Source organism: Gigantopelta aegis, chromosome 10 (assembly GCF_016097555.1).
Source record: "Gigantopelta aegis isolate Gae_Host chromosome 10, Gae_host_genome, whole genome shotgun sequence".
Lineage (NCBI taxonomy): Eukaryota > Metazoa > Mollusca > Gastropoda > Neomphalida > Peltospiridae > Gigantopelta > Gigantopelta aegis.
The window spans coordinates 81317800-81330191 of record NC_054708.1 but is presented as its reverse complement, the minus strand read 5'-3'; the positions used below and the strand labels follow the sequence as shown (position 1 = coordinate 81330191).

The 12392-nt window shown below is 36.7% G+C and overlaps 1 protein-coding gene across 4 annotated transcripts in view; it reads right to left on the bottom strand.

Annotated features, from left to right (window-relative positions):
- Nucleotides 1-2291: 2291 nt before the first annotated feature.
- Nucleotides 2292-12392, bottom strand: part of LOC121383006 (histidine N-acetyltransferase-like) — a 21353-nt gene continuing 11252 nt past the window's right edge. For all 4 annotated transcript variants that reach the window (XM_041512731.1, XM_041512732.1, XM_041512729.1 and 1 more), the window contains 4 exons: nucleotides 11788-11886; nucleotides 10588-10759; nucleotides 7965-8201; nucleotides 2292-3075 (listed from right to left, as the gene is read on the bottom strand). In XM_041512731.1, the coding sequence (XP_041368665.1) occupies nucleotides 2518-3075; nucleotides 7965-8201; nucleotides 10588-10759; nucleotides 11788-11861 (1041 nt within the window). In that variant the 5' untranslated portion in view covers nucleotides 11862-11886 and the 3' untranslated portion in view covers nucleotides 2292-2517. The remainder of the gene's footprint in view (nucleotides 3076-7964; nucleotides 8202-10587; nucleotides 10760-11787; nucleotides 11887-12392) is intronic.

Sequence of the window (12392 nt, the reverse complement as noted above, 5' to 3'; positions counted from 1 at the left end):
TCAAGAAATAAAATTAAGATGGTTCCAATATAGAATTTTACACAGGATACTGACTACCAACACGTTTGCTTATAAACTAAAACTTATTGACAGTGAAATGTGTACTTTTTGTCATAAAATACGAAAATCAACAGAACATCTATTTTGGGAATGTAAAGTTGTTCAGCTTTTTTGGAAAAAAAATTTGAATTGGTTATTAAAATCTTGTAATCATATATTTAAACTAAATTTATCATTTGAACTTGTTATATTTGGATGTAAAAGTAATACTCAAACAGATATTTTTTATTTATTATTATTGTAAGCTAAGTATTTTATATATAAATGCAAGGTGCAAAATGTACAGTTAAACATTATTCATTTCCAAAACGAAGTTAAACAAAGATACCTGATTGAGAAACATATTCACTACAGTAAAAACTGCTTTAATAAATTCGTTACCAAATGGGCAATGTACCATTCTCTATTTGATATATAATCTTAAAATTACTTTTGTTCATTCATTTGTTTACATCATTGATGTAAAGTAAAACACCTTCATATCTGTATGCCTATTGCATATCCTACTTCTTTTTACAGACCACTGAAATGTTGTTATAAATAATGATAACTATGATAAATATGTGCACATTTGTTTTTCTTTTATCCTCTCTCTCTCTCTCTCTCTCTCTCTCTCTCTCTCTCTCTCTCTCTCTCTCTCTCTCTCTCTCTCTCTCTCTCTCTCTCTCTCTCTCTCTCTCTCTCTCTCTCTCTCTCTCTCTCTCATTTTCATATATCATTATATACTTTCATTTACTCTAGATACTTGTTAAAATCCAGGTCCTTGTGAATATATTATTTTAATTAAGTCTACCTATAAAGTAGTAACTATATTATATGTGTATAAATTATATATAAAATTACTGTAACAGCCCATGTCTTCTCCCTTTGCATGGGTTTGATATTTGTTAACAAGGGAATGGTCATGAAAAAATAAACAGTTATTAATAAATAAATTTAAAAAAAAAAAAAAAACAATTGTTTTTTAAATTCTTAATCTTCTTGTTCTAATTTATATGAATCATGTAATCATTTTGCTGTCTCCAGTTTCTCTGGGCGGGACATAGCCCAGTGGTAAAGCGCTCGCTTGATGGGCGGTCGGTTTAGGATCGATCACTGTCGGTGGAACCGCTGGGCTACTTCTTGTTCGAACCAGTGCACCACGACTGGTATATCAATGCTGTCTGTGGGATAATGCATATAAAAAGTCCCTTCCTCCTAATGAATGAAAAAATAAAGCGGGTTTCCTCTGTAAGTCCTATATGTCGAAATTACCAAATGTTTGACATCCAATAGCCGATGATTAATAAATCAATGTGCTCTAGTGGTGTTGTTAAATAAAACAAACTTTCTTTATTTTCAAAATCCGACCGCAGATGTCAGAGGTCTGCGCGCAATAAAATGATGAACTCGCTAAGGTAAATAACGAAAATGGGTTACATGCGTAAACTGATTACATAATTATATCTTTACTTCTATAGTAAAGTTAGCACACCTCGGAAACTCGGGGACTTTTGATATGTTATTACTAATGATATTCTGCATCTATCCTGAAAGAAAATCAACTCTGTACTATTTATTTCCGGGTTAAGCCCTAATGTTCTTGGGCCCCCTTTTACGAAGTGATGTTAGCCCTAAGATCATCTTAAGTACTTAGCTACCTTATGCAGTTACGGCGATCTTAGCGCTAAGATTGTTTTGTAAAACAAGGACCTGGGCCCAATTTCACTAAACATCGTAAGCCTAGTTTTGCACGTAAACTTAAATCTACGACTAAACAACAATTCTTATTACTATTTTGTACAACGAATATAGTTAGAAATACACATATTTCATTTTCTTTTGTCTTTAAAATGCTCCATCTTCCATAATGATGCAATGTTCTGCGTGAAATGGACGTCAAACACGTGTAAACGCACGACCGGTATAACTGGTCGTAAGAGACGTAAACTTACGATGTTTAGTGAAATAGGCTCCAGGACTATAAGAGGGAATTAAATAGTGTGGGTGATCTCGGGTACGCCAATGCCGTTCACCATTATATTAGCCACTGTCCAGAAATTTAAGTGCGTGCCTAGGAAAGCGTCTTTTAAACATAAGAGGGTGAATTCAGAAGGTTATTCACCCCCAAATAAAAAACGAATTATTATGCAACTACCTCACCCACTTCAGTTGCCGACATCTTCCGACGCCTATGTTTAATCTTAATTGGAAATACTAATAAGCAAGAAGCTAAACTAAAACGAAACACATTAATTTTCATTCTGTTTATTTTTACGTGAGGGTTTATTCCTTTCCGACTGGATCCATGCCCGTATCCGTGGGAACGATATGTGAAGGAAGAGATGTACAAACTCTATAAAATGTTTATGAAGATTAACACATAAAAAGTAATTTTTGGGAGGCCTCACATGTGTGTGTAGTTCCTACAGCCATGTAATTTGAATATGGCCGAGTGTGATGAAATCGACATGCAGTTTATTCTGAGAAAGGTCTTTCAAATACACGTTTTTTCGTAAACTGTTCAGCGTCTCTGTATCGGCTAATGTTTGTATCACACAGATAACGGTCGATATCTGCACGAACTATGTTTTCTGGTGTAACCACAAAAAGCGATATGACAACTTCTGGGTCACTTGATATTTGCCTCATGTTTTCCAAATGCATGAGTATATGTTGGGGCAATTCAGTGACGTCATCGCCGAATACATTAACATTATACGCTAGACCTATTTTACAGGGAAAATGCGAGCTAGTGGTGAGGAACGTGCTAATGACGTCATTGTTTGGTCTGTCATGACCACTGGTCGCCAACATGAGAGTATCGGGTTTAATTATATCATCAATGTTTGATGACAAAAGTCGAAATGGAACCCAGTCTGTAAGAAAACGTTTGTTTGGGAAAAGATGTTTGCATGTAGCATCTGAAGAAAATATTGCTTCCATGTCGGTCATCTGAAAACTTGACGGCATATTTTTCATGTCATTTGATGATATTTTCAAGTCTTTGATTTTGAATCTGTAAGCAAGGATATTCTGAAATAGAATAGAGACACATTAAGGAACTTAACGTTATATCCTTAGAAAAGTAATATACTCAACACAATCGATTACGGTTCAGAAGACGTTTGTTAATTATTTGCTGTTGTTATATTATTTTAGCACGTTTTGACCACTTTTAGACATTGTTTTAGTAATATTTTACCCACAATACACATAAAAAAAAAACCTGCACCCGCTGGGTTTTTCCTTTCTGCATTAAAAAAAACTATGGAAGTGCACATTTGACTAGGAATCGTTACACGTTGGTTCGTAATGATGTAAACCTGAATGACAAAACCGAGATCAGGGCCATATCTCTGCACATTTGACTAGGAATCGTTATACGTTGGTTCGTAATGATGTAAACATGAATGACAAAACCGAGATCAGGGCCATATCTCTGCACAATACAGAGTCAAACAGGCGTTTGGCAAACTAGTGAATTATTCCACGAATCTCTGTCTAGTGCCTCGTCTATAGGAGGAGGGCAACTCCAAAGAAGTTCCTCTGCTAGAGATTTCATCCTTATTGCATTGCCACACAGTCAAAACTAGCGCAGGACCGAGTTTATTGGAATAAGTACATTTGTGATGACACACGCTCATGAATGACTGTAATAACAGTGATGACATCAGGTGTTCGCGAAAGGTCAGCATATCCTCCCCCTCCCCCCCGATGGAACCAGTCACGTGTACTTCTACCACAACTGTCACGTCCGTCACTTCATCTAAAACGATGAAACAATAATAAACGTGCAAACGCTTCGCCAACGAGATGAAAATGTGTGCACATGTTCAAAATATGGAATAGCATCAGCCATCATTTTGGTCAGTGATACATCGTATTTAATAGATATAGCCTGCAAATGTCTACCATGAAACCTTGCCATGCTGTTCGCTCTGAGCTGTTTAAATCAGTGTTTGAAAACATGCCACAATGTCGACACCTTATATCGGAAGAAGCAGTTTTTTTAAAAAGGTATTATTATTATTATTATTATTATTATTAAACATTTAAAGGACAAACGCCTAAAATATATATTGGTCCTTAATTAATTTTGCTGAATATATATATAGATAGATAGATAGATAGACATACATATCTGGTATAGTCTTGGTTGTTCTAATACTTATAGAAATGTAAGCGACCGGGTTTTTTGTTTTTTTAATCAATGTTATCACTTATCAGACGTCAGAGTTTCTAGTTTAGAAATATGTCTACTGAACATCAAGGTGTTTGGCTAATCCTCAGCTTTTAGTTTTAGACACAATACACAGCGAATCTAATGATAGATGAGATTTAGGATGGCGTAGTAGTCTAGTCCACATTTCTTAAAAAGTGCTTGCAGGTTGTAGGCCTTTTTTAAGTAAGCAAACACATTTTTGTTTACCATATTTCAGGGGTGCTGATTTGAAATATGTTATTTGCCCGGCTCGATTTTCAATTTTTAACCCCCCAAAATTCAAAACAAAATGGAGGCCATACAGGATATTTTTAACGCAGTGTTTTACAATTATAACTAATAGTGAATGCTTTACAAGTTAGCCAAAGGTTGGAAAATAACTATTTAAACATGATTTAGATTCACCAAATTCAATAAAAGTTGCTTCCGCAGGATGTTTCCATTTTTCTTCAATATATGATCATACACACTATGTTAGATGAGGCAGGAATGCAATATCCCCTAACGAAATCGTTTTACAACGGAAATATTGTTGTCAAAGGAATCAACCACAACTTAACCAAGTGTATTTTACATTATGGTCAGGAATGGTCAAATGGTTCTTGGAAAAAAAGGTGGTGAAACTGTAAGAATACAGAGCATTGTGTAAATCGGCTCAGTGCCGTAACCTATACCAAGAGACCACATTTCAACTCAAACAATGGAAATGTTCAATGATGGTGTTGCAGAATATCTCAACTAAAGATTTGTCAAATGGAAAGATTCAACTATCTCTTCTTGCTGCAGAAATAATTGACCAGGAACAGTTGGACATGTTTGTAGAGCATCGTCTTCTTGGACCACCTGAAGGTTCACCACATGTTGATATCTTTGCATAAGACCAAAGCAGTCACATTTGCATAACTGTATGTTGTGAAAAAGCAACCCATAGGATGTTATACAGAGATTAACGCAGACAAAAATGTATTACAAACATTTATCACTGCCTATAAAGCACGATTATCTCTTAACTTGGAACTACTGCCAGTACCTGTGGCACTTGCTGCGATGAATGGAAGCTTGCATACAGACAATAAATTGTTCTTGCCGATATTTTGTGAAGTCTGTGATATGCTTTGTTGAAAATTGTAGCAGAATTGGTGTGACGTTTGACAGGTATAAGAGACATTCCTTCCATCAAAGCTGACATCAAACACAAACGAACCCATAACTCTCGCATGATTCACTCCCAAGCAATTGAACGAACGTTTTGACATTGAGAGAGACCAAGCAAGTCCTATCAGAGATGCTATCTGACAAACGTATACTTGTGTCAATGATAACAAAACAGTTGGGGAATTCACGGAAGTCACAGCGGTGAATTTATAAGATCCAAGAGATGGTTACATCACTATTTGGAGTCAATTATAAAGAAGCAGACACACGATTCATGCTGTTCTGTATTCATACCAATACTGACACATCTGTGGTGTCTCTTTTGACACAGACATACTATCTTAAAACTTGATCATTTTGGTCAAATACACTGTACCACACTTTGTATGAAAGCAGGAACACACAAAAAAGCCCAAATGCATTCCAGTCAATGAAGTTCATGGGCGAGACATAGCCCAGTGGTAAAGCGCTCGCCTGATGCGTGGTCCATCTAGGACCGATCCTCATCAGTATCCTGTCTTTGTGGTGGTGCATATAAAAGATTACTTGCTGCTACGAATGGGAAAATGAAGTGAGTTTCTTCGTTAAGATTATGCTGGAATTACCAACTGTTGGACATATAATAGCCGATTATTAACAAAATATATCTGTGTGCTCTAGTAAATAAAACAAACTTTACGTTCATCAGCAATTACCATAAAATCATTACAATGATTCCATGTAACTGCAGGATGTGACAGTGTATCACAGCAGACAACGGTATGGAAAGTGTTTGGAGTTTATTATGATTCACTGCAACATCTGGCAATGGGTGAGCTTACGGATGAAATTACAAAATCTACAGAGACATTAATCTGCAGGTTGTACAATCGCCCTGATATAGACACATACGAACGAAAAAGCTTTTGTTGTGCTTTTCTGCAAATCTCAATCCCCAACAAACATTACCATCCACTATGGGTTTAGTCCAAACATGCTTATTATCAGGCTATGATATGGAATTAAGCATACTGCCCCAGTCCACAACTTGCCGAAGAAACAGATATGGGATGGACATTTGTTGGTGGGTGTCTTGCACTAAAATGTATGTCTTTTCCGCCCATCTCACAAGCATGTTCTGAAGTAATATCATGGTAATGCACCAAAGAATGTTTTATCCAGCGATACAGTTGTAGAAATAAGGTCTACATTCTATAGGAATATGCAAATGCAGTGATAGTCACATCGAATGCATAAACAGCGCTGATTTTATAAGACACATGTTGTTATCATGTTGGAGAATTAGTGTCCAGTTCGCCAGCTCCCCACTGCAAGTGAAAAATGCCACATTCGCCAGATTTTTGTGGTTGAAAATTCATATTTGAGTCTGTCAGACACTATTTACGAAACCAACATTTCTATATTATCATTTTAATACCGGCAATGTGTTTTCTTCCATTTAACATTATGCCAAATATTAACTTCATTTGGAATGTGTTGTATAGCCTCCATGGTGGTTTTACGTTTTGGAGGTTAAAACCAAATCTTTAGTTAGACAAACATCTTTTTCAGAATTTTTGACAGTGTGTAACATGTTAAGTGTCAGTCATAATTTTAGATGGTACATTTATAATCAGTTCTATAGCCATCATTTTTATTTTTTATTTTTAGGGGTTAAAACTCAAAATTTAATTGGGCAAAAAAACATTCTGAATTTATTACTTGTGCATTATGGTTTTAATGTGTTATTCAACCTTAAAACCACATGTCACATATTAACTACAAGTCATATTACCAAAAATTTGTATTTGAATGTCTTGAATAGTCGCCATTTTGTTTTGGAATTTTGGGGGTTAAAACCTCAAAATCCAGCTAGGAAAACAGCATATTTGAAATCAGCACCCTTGAATTAAGTTAAAAAGTTTGTTTGACTACTTTTGACATAAAATGTCTTCAACATTAACATTTTGAGAAATCTGGACTAGACTATAGTGGGTGCAGCGTGCCCATTCACCGGACTTAAAATGCCCCGAAATTCTGGTGGTTAACGTACGAATATAATGGATTTCCTTCTTTTTAGTGTGAAAATTTGATCGGGTGGATGTTTTTTTCCTATAAATATTATTATGTTAGCTTACTTTCAAGTACGAAGATGATCTTTTTAAACGTTGCACCCTCAACATGTGGTAGTCTCAGCCATCTTATCCCTCCCCACACCCTCCCCTGTTTAGTTCAGAAACTTACAATCGATTATTGGCTAATTCCACCCCCTTCTTAATTTAAATTTCCCGTTAATTTCTCTAGTCCGTCCCATCCTATAAAAATATTTTTTGAAAATAATGTTTTTGGTTTAACCTTAAAAAGAAAATTAAATGGGTTTTGGAAATAACAAAAAAACAAACAAACAACAACAACAAACACTATTTTTGCGTGCAATTTACAAAAGAATTGTCTGAGAAATAAATAAAGTGTAGTAAATTCCATAGTATAAAAAGGCGTTCCCTGTGGAAAGGAGTATCATTATTATCTTTATAAAAGTGATTTTGGTGCTCTAGAAACACCTTACCTTGACAAATGTTTCTTTATACAGTATCTTGCTGGATATATCCTTGCTTGGGTCGTAGGTTAACGAAGCTGTCGCGAATGTATCAAATTTAATCAGACCCGAAGAACTAAACTGTTTTCGGATGAAACGGCCCAAGGTCCTGACAACTCCTTGACGTTGATATGTGTCCTTGACCCTTCCCGCGAGTCGCACTGCTGTCTCGCCATTATCGATGATATGTCCAGCAGAAAATGCTGCCTAAAATAAATAAATCATAATAATTAAAAAATATATATATATAAAATAAATAAACAAAAATAATAATAATAATAATAATAAAGATATTATTATTATTAATGACACAAAAGTGCTCGAGTTAATCTAAGCCTCGTGTTGTAACTTGCATTTCATCACTGGCGTAGACAGGATGTTATATTTGATGCGGGTTAGGTAGGGTAGATCTAAATTGTGTCACTCCCTCCTCAAAAAAAAAAAAAAAAAATCCCCTTCCCCCCCCCAACAACAAAAAACAAATAAAATATATTACATTGAAAACAATTATAGTTATCCGTTTTTCCTAGGTAGAGTAGGGTTCCCGAAAACACATACATTTTTTGTTTAGTGTATAAAATAGAGCAGGTACGTGGTGTAAATATGATCCTCCGCCATCCATAAATGATACATACTATATTCACAATGAGCTATGTAGCAAAAAAATCCTGAATGTTCTTAATTTAGGAGAAAAACAAAGATATATCGATTACAAAAACCCTACTAAAATGGTATATGTGATTGGTGTTAGTAGAATAGCCTTCTATTAGCAACTATGGATTTGAAGTCCTGCATTTTAACACAGGTTCCAATGGCATATAGCATCTGTGCAGTGAGACCTTTGTGATGAGATGAAGAAGAGTGTAATGTAGTGGGACCTTTGTGATAGGATGAAGAAGAATTATGTGCAGTGAGACCTTTGTGATGAGTTGCAGAAGAGTTCTGTATAGTGAGATCTTTGTGATGGGTTGAATACGAGTTCTGTATAGTGAGATATTTGTGATGGGTTGAATACAAGTTCTGTGCAGTGAGACCTTTGTAATGAGTTGAAGAAGAGTTCTCTATAGTGAGATCTTTGTGCTGGGTTGAATACAAGTCCTGTGCAGTGAGACCTTTGTCATGAGTTAAAGAAGAGTTATTTGTAGTAAGACCTGTGTGATAAGTTGCAGACGAGTTCTGTGCAGTGAGACCTTTGTGATGAGTTGGACAACAGTTCTGTTTAGTGAGACCTTTTGATGAGTTGCAGAAGAGTTATGTGCAGTAAGACCGTTGTGGTGAGTTGAAGAAGAGTTTTGTGTAGTGAGATCTTTGTGATGGGTTGAAGAAGAGTTCTACGCAGTAAGACCTTTGTGGTGAGTTGAAGAACAGCAGTGAGATGTTTGTGATGAGTTGAAGAACAGTTCTGTGTAGACCTTTGTAATGAGTTGAAGAAGAGTTATGTGTAGTGAGACCTTTGTGATGAGTTGAAGAAGAGTTCTGTGCAGTAGGACCTATATAACGAGTTGAAGAAGAGTTCTATGTAGTGAGACCTATGTGATGAGTTGAAGAAGAGTGCTGTGTAGTAAGACATATGTGATGAGTTGAAGAAGAGTTCTGTGCAGTAGGACCTATATAATGAGTTGAAGAAGAGTTCTATGTAGTGAGACCTCTGTGATGAGTTGAAGAAGAGTGCTGTGTAGTGAGACATATGTGATGAGTTGCAGAAGTGTTATGTGCAGTGAGACCGTTGTGGTGAGTTGAAGAAGAGTTTTGTGAAGTGAGATCTTTGTGATGGGTTGAAGAAGAGTTCTACGCAGTAAGACCTTTGTGGTGAGTTGAAGAACAGCAGTGAGACGTTTGCGATGAGTTGAAGAAGAGTTCTATTTAGTGATACCTTTGTGATGAGTTGAAGAAGAGTTCTATTTAGTGAGACATTTGTGATGAGTTGAATAATAGTCTCGTGTGGTGAGGCCTTTGTGGTGAGTTAAAGAAGAGTACTCGAGTAGCACACATCCTGATGAATAGTTAGGATAAAAATATGTCGTGGTTTCGCCCATGAAGACGTGTGCTGTTTTACAGACACACAGAAATTTATGTTCCAAGTAGAAAAATGTATTTGAACCAGAGGTACTGCACAGTGTTTTTAGAAGACTATGTACTTGTGCTTGTTGGCCCAGACCTGTAGGAACCTGGAAAAACAGCCCCCCCCCCCCCCCCCCCCCCCCACACACACACATCACCACTTGAGGACAAAAATATTCGATTTTATTCTACTCTGTATAAATAAAAATAAAAATTTGGCTTTAACCCCACCCTCACCCTCACCCCCACCCCCACCCCCAATAGAGAATGTGTACCCCACATGAGACTGCTCCATTCCTACTTCAGATATTGTTCCTAGTGGACCTTGATCTCAGGCTAGTCCGAAGCGGACGTATCTGTAATTGTGTGGTTCTTAATGTGTGCCTTGCATTTGGTCGAGCGCTCTACCACAGAAACCAATTGGACTGACGGAGGAACATGTCAACGTTTTCTTATACCCCCCCCCCCACCCCCAACCCCAAATTACTTCCCTGGAACGTCTACGTGTGACTGAAAACGTTAAAACCCTCACAATGTCGTCATTCACGAGGGCGACGTAACATTTGATGTTGTCAGATTTGATCCACGCTTCGTATTTCGAAGGGAGATAATCTCTTCCTTGATAGACTTCCGCTATCGCCATGACGTCTTGATAGTCGTCCAGAATTGCCTCCCTGCAACTGACAGCGTGTTTCTTGTTACACCTGCAATACAAAGGCAGTTACTGAAGATAGCACTTGGAGGGCGGTGGTGGTGTGTGTATGTGGGGGTGGGGAGGAGGATAATTTCTTTTAAAATGTACCTAACGAGCAAAAGCTTCTTTAAACCAGAAAATCATTAATGGTATTTTACGGACATGACTACAGTAGTACATCACTTATATATCCCCTAAATCAAGTATAGTAAATAAACGAGTTACCAGTTATTATCAAATTTATGTCCCTAGTGAAATAAGTTCATGACACTTTTGCGTCCACTGTGAAGGGGCGGGATCTAACCCAGTCGGTAGAAGTAGACCCAAGTTTATCTTTCGAGGCGATTTACTCATTTGCAACAGTTATGATCCTTGAACTTGAGATACGAAAAACTGCTTTCCAGGTATATTTGTTTTGACAATGCCTTGAATTATTCAGCTGAAATTTTGTGTATAGCTTTATCATGTACTGTAACATGTCAGATTTGTCTTGCATAGTAATTTACTCATATTTGTTTTACAGAGTTATGACCCTTAACTTTAGAGAATACGAAAATTTGGTGGGCGTGGTAGGGGATGTGTATTGCTTTAGCAGTACTCTCAGAATGTTTGTCTTAATACAAATAAAGCTTAACATTTTAGGGAGTTTAAGATGAAATGTTTTGAGGTCAACATGTTTGTACTTAATTTGGGCATAATAATATACGGCATATGTATTTTGTACATGTATATAGTATATCGCCTCGATTTTAGTATTCAAAGGTAGACCTCGGTTTCTGCAGTGTGAATTACACTGGTAACGCATCATTATTGCTGCCATTCGTGCTTTTTAACATGTTAAAAACTACAGTGAAATCTATTTAAACCGGACGTTTTTCGACAGTCCCTTTTTACATATCAGTAGCCATTAAAAACAGACCTTTTGGTTGGTCCCGTGGGTTTCTATTTCAGGGGTTTCCATGAAGCATATGTAAACAGCAAATAATGGTTGGGTATAATTTTGATTGTAAATTAGATTCGTCTATATGATTACATCACCTGTATTCCAGACATGTTGTAACCGACGGCTGGACGAACAGACGACGGGCGACAGTTAAGAGAAGTCGTGACATCACTTCCGGTAGTTACAAAATATGCCTAGAATAGAGAATTTTTTTATTACTGGTGTAAATATACTAACAACAAAAGTAACGCGAATACGTTAGTCCGTTTGTGTCAAAATGGAACCGATTAACTGGCATGCAAGTCTATAATGAATAAAACATATTACGTTTTAAACCTATATCGACTCAAAAACATGTTTTTGAAAGAAATCCAGTCTAAATAAAACAGTCTGTTTACAAATTATCATCAAATTGTATAGGTCGCACTAGCTTGAAGCCGGTGTGAAAGGAATGCAAGTCCGTAGGAACCGAGGTCTCCCCGGACTATCGCCTAGGAATGCATAACTAGGAACGCAAGTCCTAGGACGTACATTCCTTGGGAATACTGGTCTGACTGCCAGGATTTCTAGTCCGAGTCGAACTTGCATTCCTGGACAACCCAAATACAAGTCCGATGGCTTACGTCGAAAATATAATGCAATGAAAACAAAACTAAAAACAGTTAAAAAAAAATATTATTATTAAATTTATTCTGTGAAT